General features: G+C 53.5%; 1 protein-coding gene across 1 annotated transcript; it reads right to left on the reverse strand.

Annotated features, from left to right (window-relative positions):
• Positions 1-698: 698 nt before the first annotated feature.
• LOC311510443 (macrophage mannose receptor 1-like) lies at positions 699-10,249 on the reverse strand. The gene is made up of 8 exons (XM_084610108.1): positions 10,134-10,249; positions 9,700-9,804; positions 9,195-9,299; positions 8,142-8,204; positions 6,926-7,327; positions 5,210-5,355; positions 3,324-3,436; positions 699-1,645 (listed from the first exon to the last, which is right to left on the reverse strand). The coding sequence occupies exons 1-8, from the start codon at positions 10,219-10,221 to the stop codon at positions 1,519-1,521; spliced, it is 1,149 nt and encodes a 382-aa protein (XP_084466234.1). The 5' UTR covers positions 10,222-10,249; the 3' UTR covers positions 699-1,518.
• Positions 10,250-13,232: the final 2,983 nt, after the last annotated feature.

Raw genomic sequence — 13,232 nt, forward strand, 5'->3', positions numbered from 1 at the left:
AGCCCTGCCTATGTATAGAAGATTGGTGGACTGTTTGTACCATCAGGGTGAGACACTGCTTATTTCAAATCCTGTCTATAGAATTTAGATTACGATTTTGTTTATTTCTTAGGTAACCAATTTTGATCTGTACACTATTACTTATAATCATTTAAAATCTATCTTTCTGTAGTTAATAAATCTGTTTTATATTTTTTACCTAAAACAGTGTGTTTTGCTTGAGTGCTTGGGGAATCTGCTCAGAAACAAAACTTGTGCATTGTCCTCTCCGACCTGGACTGGGTGATAAACTTACACTGCTCAGACTTTTGACTAGGGCAAGACGGTACAGCTCTGGGGTGCTAGGCTGCACAGGCGCCAAATTTCCATTGTGCCAGGGAGTGCTTGACCAGCACTCCTGGGAAGTCCATCTGAGGCCTAAACTTAATTCTCAAGGCATTCTCCTGTCTCTTACAAGCTTACCCCAAGTTCTTTGTGTTTTCAACCAGTTTGGTTGAGACCCCTTCCCCTGCCCTGCCCTGCCCCCTGCTGACAGCTAGTCCTCACAGAGTGAAGGATACCAGGGGCTAATCCACACCCCTGATATAATTTCAGAAGTTCCTTGTCTTACCCCTAAACAGGATAATGAGGAGAACCAAGGACTGGAGGTCACACAATGAAATTAATAGGCAGCAGATTTTAAACAGACAAAATGCATAGTCAACCTGTGGAACTCTTTGCCAGGGGATGTTGTGAAAGCCAAAACTATAACACGGTTCAAAAAAGAACTAGATACTTTCATGGAGGATAGGTCCATCAATGGCTATTAGCCAGGATGGGCAGGGACATAACCCCATGCTCTGAGTGTCCCTAGCCTCTGTTTGCCAGAAGCTGGTTGTGGAAGACAGCGGATGGATCATTTGATGATTACCTGTTCTGTTTATTCCCTCTGAAGCACCTGGCATAGACCACAGTCGGAAGATGGGATACTAGGCTAGATACACCATTGATCTGATCCAGTATGGTTGGTCTTATGTTCTTATCACTCCTGCTGTGTAACTCTTCCTGTTAATTTCCTCTCTTTGAAGATTTCACAATTCTTCATTAGCATTCAGCTCAGACTTCTGAGTGGATACCCATCGTGAACCATACAGTAGTTGATTTACATGCAAACAGGCAGAGAGATCAACATTTCTTGCATGAAAGAAAACCTGCTTTTCCCCTTTGCTAATGGCCAGTACCTAGACAGACACAGACCTTGAGAACATAATATTTGTGCAGATACACAACTCCTTAAATATCACTAGTCCATATAGCTTGCAATGATTAACTGTACTGGAATGACACAGGGTTTCATTACAGACATCACATGACCTCTTTTAGTGAACTCAGAGGAGATCTGTACCCCTAGTACCACTGTGCCCTCTGCTAGTTGGCATCAAGAGGACTTAGGTCACAGTGGGGGGGCAGAGGGGTGGGGCAGGGGCAAAGGGAGGGCCAGGGCCTCGCCAGGTTGCTCTGTGGCTAGTCCAAGCAGGCTCAGGGCTCCCCTTCACACACCCAGTGGTGCTGCTCCGTGCATGGGGCGTCATACCAGTGCCCATCCTGCCGTACCAGGGCACAGTTCTCCTTCTGCCTGCCATTGGGCTCCCCTGTCTGCCAATAGCTGGAAACCAAAACAGGGAGAACAGGGTAGAGCAGAGCTGGTAATGCTGCAGCCCCTGTGACCCCACAGCCCCATGATCCCCACATCCACCAGACTGTGCAGTCCCCAGCCCATCACCCCCAGCAGTCACAAGCCCCCGTGACTCCCAGTCCCCATGTTCCCTGCAGCCCCTGTTGCCTCATGGCAGCCACCATCCCCTGCAAGTCCCAGTCCCCATGACACCTGTGGCCCCCTTCAATCCCCATGACCGCCTGTGGCCCCCTGCGACTGCCTACCCTGCCCAATACCCCCACAGCGGGCGGGGAGTGCTGGGGGCCAAAGGTGTCAAAGGGACCGGGGCTCGTGGGGACTGGGGCTTGCAGGGACTGGTTAGAGCAGGAGTGTGCAGAACTGAGGAGGGATCTTATGCTGGATTGAGCCCAGGCCACAGAGAAAATCCCCATCTCAGTCCTCCCCCAGAGCATGTCTCTGCATAGCCAGGTGCGGGTGCCAGAACTCCCCATGGCCTTGGTTCCTCCCCCACAAACATTGTCCCATACAACCAGTTTCCTGGAAGTCACTTCCTCACATCCTGCCCCAGGGACCAGGAACCAGAGGGACAATCGGGGGTGGGAGGGTGTCAGTACCCAAAGTGGGACAGCAGGGAGGTGGGAGATATTGGGATCAACTACACTGGGCAAGTTAAAGCCTGGAGATGAGGGTTTGGACAGCAGGGAGCTGCAGGTCAAGACTGAGTGGCACTGGGAGATTTGGGGGAGGGAGGGAATCCCAGGTCTGGAATGAGAGGGGCTGTGGCTTGTGGTGGAGAGTGCAGATCCCAGGTCTGCGAGTTGGGACAGAGGGGCACTAGCAGAACGGAGGGTGTGGTGGGAGACCAGGGCTGGAACAGCAGTGGGCTGTGGGTTGGGACTGAGGGGTACCAGCAGACCATGGAGGGGGGTGGAAATCCCAGGTCTGGAATGGGGGAGGGGTTGTGTGTAGGGATTAAGGGGACAGATCAGGGAGGGGGGAAGAAATCCCAGGTGAGGAATGTGGGAGGGGTTGTGGGTTGGGACTGAGAGGGCAGATTGGGAGGAGAACTAGAGCCGTCCCTAGGGTAAAACAAATGGGGGCAACTGCCCCATGCCCCATGCTTTGGGGGGCCCCGCGGTTTGTGAGGCAGCAGGCAGGGAGGTGAGGCGGGAGGTGGGCAGGCGGGGGGGAGTGAGGAGGAGCCCCCCTACCAACCTATCCTCCCCCCAGTGCCTCCTGCCCACTGGCGGGCCCCACCAATCAGCGCCTCCACCTCCCTCCCAGCGCCTACTGCCGATCAGCTGTTTCGCAGTGTCTGGAGACGCGGGGAGGGAGGAGCAAGGGTGCAGTGCGCTCAGGGGAGGGGCGGAACTGGATGAGGAAAAGGTGGGGTGGGGGTGGGAAGAGGCAGGGTGGGGTGGGGCATTGGATGAAGGGGTGGAGTGGGGGCGGGGCCTGCAGGAGCCAGGGGGAGCACCCCCTGGCAGGTAGAAACTCGGCACCTATGTCCCGGGCCCTGCACACCGCTAGGAATGGGCCTGGGGAGGATCCAGGTCCAGAACAGCAGGGTGCTGCATGTCAGGATTGAGGGACATTTTCCCACTCTATGACTCCAGCTATTCTGGGCTATTTCGGGGCCTCTCAGCCTAGACCCGGTCTCCAGTACCTGGCATTGGCTGCTGAGTGAGTCCCATCCATCCACATCCAAGCCCCCTCGAGTGCCTGGTCAGTGAGGCCCATCCAGGAGGATGGTGCTTTCATGGACGCCATGATGTGAGCCTGAGGTCAGAGAGAATAGCGTTACTCTGGGGTTGGCATCCAATCCTCCAGTCACTCCCACAGCATGGGGGCTGCTGGACATGGACAGGCCCCGGTGCAGTCTGTGGGGTTTCAGCAGGAATAAATGGTGAAACAGGAGCTCAATATGACATGGTGCCACGGTTATACTGGCTCCCAGGAGCACTGAGCTGGGAGGGACCTACTGCTACTCATGACCATGCTAGGCATCTCTTTCCTTTACTTGTGGCAGCCCCACAATCCTCCCCACAGTGTAATAGCCTTCCCCTCCACAGCTCCTGCTGCCCAATGAGGTGAACTGGAGAGGGGCTGAGGGAGGGGGCACAGTGAGGGGGGATGGGCTGTGTGACGCTGGAAGACCAGGTGCCAGCTCTTGCCAAGGATACAGGCGTCAGCTGAGCATGGACAAATACATAGCTGGAAATCAGACCAGCTCACCTGTATGTCAGTATTGTTCAAGACAGCTGTTAGACTTGTAAAGCTGTGTTTAGACTCTATGGAATGCTTGTAAGACCCTCACCTGCATTAATTTCACTTGTACTGTTTGTATCCCATGCTATAAGGTGATACGTAAGGGTTACTTAATAATTGTAAAAGTGGCAGCCCTGAACCTATGAACTCAGTCAGGCAGAATGGTTCCCCGCCCATCGAGAAGGACTGTCAAAATGAAATGGGCCATTGTGGAACATCATGATCCAAAGAGATGGCCATGTCAGACCTATGAAGGTGCTATGTGTAAGAAAGCCGATCCCATCAGCTTGAATGCTGGAAGAGGGGAATAAAAGAGGGACACAAGAAAATTTTTTATCTTTGCTGTTTGGACTCTCACAGGCCTGGAGCTAGGAAAAAGGAGCAGAGATCCCCAAGTCAAGCTGGGTTGGCCCTAAAAGACATTCAGTGGACAGATTACTACAGTTCTGCCACCTTTCGGAACCATAGACGGTAACTTATTTGTGTATATATGTATCCTGCTTTAACCTGTAAATATCTCTCATTTCCTTTTCCTAGTTAATAAATCCTTAGTTTACTATTGGATTGGCTAAAAGCATTGTCTTTGGTGTGAGATCTGATGTACAAATTGGTCTCTTGGAACTAAAAGCAATCTGAATCTTTTGTGATCTTTGGTGTATGGCCGCCAGCTATCACGAGCCCAGCTCAGCCGGCTGGCAATATAGATGGGAGCCCCAGGGGACTGTCTATGGTTCTGTGGTAAGGCTGGGGTAGTGCTTCAGGAGTTCACATTTGTTGCTGGGTTGGTGATATCTAATTACAGAACCTACAGCTAGTTTGGGGGTGTATGCCCTGCATACTGACAGACTGCCCTGAGCTTGGCACTCATGGTCGTGAGCCACTCCAGACAGTGTGACAGGAGGGGACCCAGTGAGGGGGAAGGGCTGTTGCACTGGTGGGGGCAGGGATCATTGAAGCCAGTTGTTTCTCTGATCCGTGTCACTGATTGGGTGGCAATTTGGTCTCACACCTTGGCTGGGTCTCCAGTGAGAATGAGGGGCTCTCCTCCCTGGCCCAGTCTGGCTCTCTTCCCTTCTGGCCCCTCTAATTATTGCCTCCAACCCAGCCTCCCCTCCTTGTTGCTGAGTCACTTTGCAGGTTGCACTCATCCTGGCTACCTACTCCGCTCCTGGATCCCTGCCCCAGCTCCTCCAATCCGCCTTCCTCCCCCACATGCTTCCCCCACACCCCAGTGCCCGCTAGCCCCCAGGACACCCTGTTGCCCCATGCATGGTCATCTCTCACCTGCTCAGCAAGACTGGTCACCTGGAGGAGCAGGGCACCTAGAGAGGCACAGGAGCGGTTGGCAACATCCCAGGTGCCCAGGGAGCGGGAGTGGAAGTAGCAACTGTCCTGGAAGAAAGTCCACCCCCTGCGACATGGGGTGCAGACTGGGGGGGAAGGGGAGGAGAGACCATGTTAGTCACTGGGGCAGGGGAATATCTGGGCAGCCTCAGGATCGAGGGCAGTCTGCAGCGACTAGCAGGGAAGCCCGGCAGGTAGAGGACTGGGAGCCTGAATTCCTGGGTCTGCCTCTGCTGCCCACTTCCTGGTGCTCGCCAGCAAGTCTCTGCTCCTCTTGGCACCTAAGACCAGAGCAAAGACCCTGCAAAGCCTTAATGTGGAGGTGCAGCCTAAAGAGACTAGAGGTCCCAGCATGCACGGCTCTCTGCCCCCTTCCTCTTGGGTTAAGATGGAGTCGCACAAGCTGGTACAGTCACAGAAGGCTGCAGCACCCCCAGCTCAGTGTTTCATGCCAACCAGATGCAGATCCCCGGACCTAAGGTAAGTCACTGGCATGGTCTTCAGTAGCTCTGGGGCCCGTTAGCCCTGTGCCAATACCCAGGTGAGACACCCATGCTCTGGATACAGACCCCCACCTCCAAACACCACCAAGTGCTGCCCGAGGGAGTTAACCCCAATGGGCTGAGCCACAGAAAGAAGCCGGATAGCTGGCAAATTCACCACAGGGGCCAGTGGCAGGGCCAACGTGAGCAGAGATCCTGTAGGCTGCTCAGCCAACGTGCAGCCACATGATTAATCGCAGCAGAGGGCTGGGAATTAGAGGGTAAGCAGCATGTGGGACTGGATGGGGTGGGGGTTTGGGCTACCCCCGTGGCTGCCCCCTGTGCTGCGTTTGACCCAAGTGGGGGGCCTGTCGGTTGGTGGCTCAGCTAGCACAACCCGCAGTCAGGATGGCAATGGGCACCAGGACGGAGCCCTGTGAGGGTGAACCAATTAAGGGCAATGTGGAAGGGTTGGCTTCAGCCAGTGAGCTCCACGGAAAGGCTCCCATGGACTTCAGCAAAGTCAGACCAGGCCTTACATGGCCTTAGATTTCAGAGTCATCTCCCCACTGAGATGCTGCAGGGGCAGCTCCCCCTGCCTCAGAGGCAACATCTCAGGCTCTCTGCAGACTCAGGCAGACATCTGTAACATCCGGATCACACTTACAATGAAGAATCGCTCTGTGGGGAGGATCCACAGCCCCAACTATTGGACATGAAGGCCCTGCCCATGGAAAATTTGCTCCTGAGACAAGGCAACCATTAACGGAGACCGGACAGTCCTTGTCCTCATTTTCAGCAAAAGGAATCCCAGAACTCCATGGGGTGAGATGATCCCAGATGGGACTCCTGGGTTCTATTCCCAGCTTTGGGATGGGAGTGGGGGTCTGGTGGTTGGAATGCGGGTGGGGCAGGGTCATAGCTGGTGGAACTAGGGATACTGGGGGTACGGCCGCACCCCTTGGGTTGAAGTGGTGTCTATTATATACAGGGCTTACAGTTTGCGTCAATGGCAGTCAGCACTCCCACTATACAAATTGATCTAGCACCGCTGGGCAGGTTTCAGCAGGTGCATGGGCAGCACCATCATGGCTTGGAGCTAGGGCAGGGAGGGACACTGGCTGGAGTGTTTGAGGTGAAGGCCACAGGGCCAGGTGGGTCCTGCGGAACTCACCATGACAGGAGCAGGAGCAGAGGTCCTCATGGCTCCCATAGATGACCCAACGGCTCCAGGGCCCAACCCCTGAGTACAGCATCACCACGTGATTCTGATTGTTGCCATAGTTGAAGTAGAGGTTCTCCCTGGCGAGGGCCAGCAGTCCGTTTGCCCGGCACTCCCAGTGCTGCAGCTCTCTGTGTGCCTTGCAGGGCTCCAGGCGCACGGCCACCCGGCTGAGCCGCTTTGGCACAGCTACGCACTGCTGGTGGGCCACGCTCAGCAGCTGGCCCTGAGACAGCCACTGGAAGTGCTGGCTGAGGGCGCCTGGGGTGCAGGGCATGGCTGTCAGGGAGCCACCAGCTGTCACATCCACGCACAGCTGGTGTGACTCACTGTAGATCAGGAAGGAACCGGAGGCTGGAGAGCATGGGTAGAAAGAGGGGGTAAGTGCTGGGGGAGGGGCAACACAAGCAATGGGAGCCTTGCTGCGAGGACAGAGCCCAGCCCCAAACCAACTCTCAAATTGCTGAAGACTGGATACCCCTGCCCCGCCTCTTCCCCCCAGGCCTTATCTCCTGCTCTGCATCCTCTCTCCCTCCAGTTGCTTGCCCTCTCCCTGCCCAGGACTTACCTGCTGCCTGCAGAGCAGGGATGGGAGGAGCTGCCGGGAAGCCTGCCCAATCTGGACACAGCAGTTGGGCTCTGGCTCAGAGAAAATCAGTCCTTGGAGCAAGGGGCCAGGGCAATCGTGCAACAGTGGGCATGGGGGGGGTGCTGGTCCCCAAAGCGAGGGGCTGGGGGCAATTAGGGCACAGAAGGGTGGAGAGGGGGTGTCGAAAGAAATAGGGGCACAGTGGGATGGACTGTCCCCAGAGCCAGAGGCTGGAGCCGAGGATCTGGGAGCCAGTTCTCTCTGTCAGCAGCTGAGCAGCTGCTGTTCTTCCTGCCATCTCAGCAGGGTGGTTGATTGCGGTTACTCTGGTAGGCAGACTTTTAGTGTCTGGTCAGCAGTACTGACCAGACAGTGACGGGTCCCCTTTTCGACAGGACACTTGGCAACCCTACCCAGCAAAGGGAGTGAGGGGAGGGAGGAAGGGCCAGTCCACCCAACTCTGGAGCCTCAAGGTTTCAGGAAGGGTTGGGAGGCAGGGGCCACTGGGAGTGCAGTGGGTGGAGCCAGCAGGGCACAGACGTGGCCAAAGGTCTGGGATTTGCCACCACGGAAACTCACCCACATCCCGGAGCAGCTGGTTCTCCACTTGCATTCTCTCAAGGGCACTGGCCATGTCCATGTCTGCAGGAGATGGGAAACATCATCAGTGGTATCGGCCATGTCACAGCAACTGTGTTGAGAAACACTGGGGAGACGGGAGCCACCAGGCACCGGATCACCTTACCTCTGCCCTTGCCCTGGGCACACGGCCCAGCACTCTTTGCAGTGCCCATAGCCACTGTCTACTGGGAGCAGGCTGGACCTTTTGACTGTCCTTAGCTCATCCCCAGGGGCAGGGCCAGCTCCTCCATAGCAGTCCCCCCTCCTGAGCCTGTGACACAGCCCCTCCTGGCTGGCTGTAACACTCACCCTTCAGCAACCAGGAAAGCTCCCTCTAGCCCCATCCTGGAGGGATGAGGGGTCTAGTCAGATGAGACACAGGCCATTCTCAGCCTGGTCAGCCTTGGGGCCCAGCCTGGTGGGAAGCAGCACCATCCCCAGCGGGGGGAGGGGGAAGATGGTACTTTCATTGTATTCCAGTAGTGCCTCAGAGCCCATCATAACCCAGGACCCCACTGTGCTGGGCATCAGGCCTTATTTATTAGGTGTATTATGGTGTCCCAGGCTCTAGCCCAGGACCCCATGGTGTTAGGTACTGTACAAACATAGAGCAGACAGATGGTCCCTGTTGCACAGAATTCACAATCTATATAAGACAAGGTCAAGGGATGGGAACAGACAGACACAGATGGGGACGTACAAGGAAATAGTGAGACGATATTGGTCAGCCTAACGGGCAGTGGGCTCAGCGCATCAGCGGCCTGACTGTTGTCATGCTTTTGGTAGGCATTTTGGGAGAGGAGCGTTCTGCAGAGGGATGCAAAGGAGGATAATGGGTAGGTCCTCCCAGGCATGGGGGGCAGCAAAGGAGAAAGCATGGAGGGCCTTGTTTGCCAGTGTACCAAGTGGGTGATAGAAGCTGCGTCCTGGGCAATCAGGGGCAGAGATGCCCTCTGGACAGTGGATAGGAGATGTCCATGCAAATGCAGGTGAAGGGAGGGAGGTACTTACATCGGACAACACCAAGTGTGAGGAGCAGCAGGTTCAGCAGCACAGAGACTCCCAGGACAGTCGTGCAGGCCAAAATCCACCTCTGGCCCCGTCTCCACTCCCACTCTAGGGAGATGGGAAATCAACATTGAAACAGCACATTGCCCTGACAGCCAGAGCATCCATTGGAGGGCACAGCCCTCTCCAGTAATGAATCCCCCACTCCTGGGAGCACAATCTTCACTCTATGGACGGGAAACTGAGGCACAGAGTGGCAAACAGATGGATCACATGGCAAGCCAGTGGCAGAAGTAGGAACCCAGGAGTCCTGACTCCCAGCTCCCCTGTCCCCATTTCTAGCCTCTCTAACCACTAGACCCCACTTCCCTCCCAGTGCTGGGGATGGAATCCCAGTAGTCCCGACTCCCAATCCCGCCCCCACCCACTAGATCACAGTCTCCTCCCAGAGCCAGGAACAGAACCCAGCACATCTGACTCTCCTGCCAGCGAGTCCCAAACTCATTACCTGGAGCCCGAGCATCCTGCTGCTCCATCTGCCTCCTCCTTGCTCCAACAGCCGGGTCGACAGCCTCATATGGGCTCTCCTCTTCGGTGTACACATCGCTGACAGCTAGAGAGGGAAGTACAGGGTGACAGCTCTCCCACCGGCTCAGTCAGCACCCACAGCCCCCGCCCGTGGCTCTGTGAGTGTCCCTGGCACCGACTTACAGACTGCAAGGGGACAGAGCCCCGTACTGAACTTCACCCTCTTCCTCCAGCACAGCACCCTCTAGCACTGCACAGGGGCCAGCACTGATTGTGAAGGGAAAGCACCCCCTTTTGAGTGCTGTCCAACTCCCTGCAGCACCCTAGGTGTTCCTGTGAGGGCTCCTTGCAGGTACTGGCCAGGCCAGGAGCTCCTTAGTCAGAGACATGTGGAGAGTGCCGGCTCCTCCGTACCTGCCTTCGCCCTTGGCTCTGAACCCCATGGGTCCTCCTGTCCTGGTTCAACAAGGTCGACATTGCTGTACGTTGCCTTGCAGGCCATGGGGCCAGACTGCGCAGCTGGGAGTCCCGTGCAGTCACAGCCCTGCCAATTGACTGGGCTGCTCACATGTGTTTGCCAACTGATAAGTCCCCCAGGAGGAAGGGAGAAAAGCAGCAGGGAGCCTAAAGAGGCAGTCCCTTGATGGGAATGCTGCAGAGCTCAGGCACTCCTCCCAGCTGGGGCTGGAGGGCCAGTCTGTGCAGCCTCCGCCTGCTCCCAGATTCATCGAGGCCAAGGCCAGAGGGACCACTGTGATCATCCGTATAACACTGGCCAAGACCAGCCCCCAAATAATCCCGAGAACAGAGCTTTTAGAAAAACCTCATACTTGCTTTGAAACTTGTCAGTGATGGAGAATCCACCCTCACTCTTGGTAAATTGTTCCGATGGTTAATTATTCTCACTGCCAAAAATGTATCCCTTATTTCCAGTCTGAATTTGTGTAGCTTCAACTTCTAGCCATTGGATGGTGTTATGCCTTTCTTTGTTAGACTGAAGAGCCCATTATTAAATATGTGTTCCTCAAGTAGGTACTTATAGACTGCAATCAAGACACCCCTTAACCTTCTGTTTTTTCAGGTAAATAGATTGAGTTCTTTGAGTCTATAAGGCGGGTTTTCTAATTCTTTAATCATTCTTGTGGCTCTTCTCTGACCCTCTCCAATATATACATATCCTTCCTGAATTGGGAACACCAGAACTGGACACAGCACTCTAGCAGCAGTCACACCAGTGGCAGATACAGAGGTAAAATAACCTCTCTACTCCTACTTAAGAGTCCCCTGTGTATGCATTAGCCCTTTTGGCCACAGCATCACACTGGGAGCACATGCTCAGCTGATTATCCACCACAACTCACAAATATTTTTCAAAGTCACTACTTCCCAGAGTAGAGTCCCCCATCCTGTGAGTATGGCTGACATTCTTTGTTCCTATCTGCATACTGTGATACTACATCTCATATTCTTCATAGTGGTGTTGTTATGATATGATTATGGCATAACGATGATATATTTTAAACAAGATAGGTCATGTGAGATATCATTGAATAAGTTATGATTTACTAAATATGATTATCCTATTCATATGAATGTATCATTTTTGTGTCTGAAGTTAGGAATATTGTCTATGCATCTATACAGCTGGCTGTATTTCAAAGAATCCTTATTGAGGTTACAGGGACAAACCATCCCGATGTGTAGAAAGAAGAGTAAATATGGCAGCCGACCAGCTTGGCTTCACAGTGAAATCCTTGCTGATCTTAAACACAAAAAAGAAGCTTACAAGAAGTGGAAGATTGGACAAATGACCAGGGAAGAGTATAAACATATTGCTCGGGCATGCAGGAGTGAAATCAGGAAGGCCAAATCACACCTGGAGTTGCAGCTAGCAAGAGATGTTAAGAATAACAAGAAGGGTTTCTTCGGGTATGTTAGCAACAAGAAGAAAGTCAAGGAAAGCGTGGGCCCCTTACTGAATGAGAGAGGCAACCTAGTGACAGAGGACGTGGAAAAAGATAATGTACTCAATGCTTTTTTTGCCTCTGTCTTCACGAACAAGGTCAGCTCCCAGACTACTGCACTGGGCAGTACAGCATGGGGAGGAGGTGATCAGCCCTCTGTGGAGAAAGAAGTGGTTCGGGACTATTTAGAAAAGCTGGACGAGCACAAGTCCATGGGGCCGGATGCGCTGCATCCAAGAGTGCTAAAGGAGTTGACGGATGTGATTGCAGAGCCATTGGCCATTATCTTTGAAAACTCATGGCGATCGGGGGAGGTCCTGGACAACTGGAAAAAAGCTAATGTCGTGCCCATCTTTAAAAAAGGGAAGAAGAAGGATCCGGGGAACTACAGGCCAGTCAGCTTCACCTCAGTCCCTGGAAAAATCATGGAGCAGGTCCTCAAGGAATCAATTCTGAAGCACTTAGAGGAGAGGAAAGTGATCAGGAACAGACAGCATGGATTCACCAAGGGCAAGTCATGCCTGACTAATCTAATTGCCTTCTATGATGAGATAATTGGCTCTGTGGATGAGGGGAAGCAGTGGACGTGTTATTCCTTGACTTTAGCAAAGCTTTTGACAGGGTCTCCCACAGTATTTCTGCCAGCAAGTTAAAGAAGTATGGGCTAGATGAATGGACTATAAGGTAGATAGAAAGCTGGCTAGATTGTCGGGCTCAATGGGTAGTGATCAATGGCGCCATATCTAGTTGGCAGCCGGTATCAAGCGGAGTGCCCCAATGGTCGGTCCTAGGGCCAGTTTTGTTTAATATCTTCATTAATGGTGTGGATTGCACCCTCAGCAAGTTTGCAGATGACACTAAACTGGGAGGAGATGTAGATACACTGCAGGGTAGGGATAGGACACAGAGGGACCTAGACAAATGAGAGGATTGGGCCAAAAGAAATCTGATGAGGTTCAACAAGGACAAGTGCAGAGCACTTAGGACGGAAGAATCTCATGCACCGCTACAGACTAGGGACCGAATGGCTAGGCAGCAGTTCTGCAGAAAAGGACTTAGGGATTCCAGTGGACGAGAAGCTGGATATGAGTCAACAGTGTGCCGTTGTTGCCAAGAAGGCCAATGGCATTTTGGGATGTATAAGTAGGGACATTGCCAGCAGATCGAGGGATGTGATCGTTCCCCTCTGTTCGACATTGGTGAGGCCTCATCTGGAGTACTGTGTCCAGTTTTGGGCCCCTCACTACAAGAAGGATGTGGAAAAATTGGAAAGCATCCAGCGGAGGGCAACAAAAATGATTAGGGGACTGGAACACATGAGTTATGAGGAGAGGCTGAGGGAACTGGGATTGTTTAGTCTGCGGAAGAGAAGAATGAGGGGAGGATTTGCTAGCTGATTTCAACTACCTGAAAGGGTAGGATGGATCTAGACTGTTCTCAGTGGTAGCAGATGACAGAACAAGGAGTAATGGTCTCAAATTGGCAGTGGGGAAGGTTTAGGTTGGATATTAGGAAAAGCTTTTTCACTAGGAGGGTGGTGAAGCACTGG

The sequence above is a fragment of the Lepidochelys olivacea genome, assembly GCF_965140295.1.
Source record: "Lepidochelys olivacea isolate rLepOli2 genome assembly, chromosome: 20".
Taxonomy (NCBI): Eukaryota; Metazoa; Chordata; order Testudines; family Cheloniidae; genus Lepidochelys; species Lepidochelys olivacea.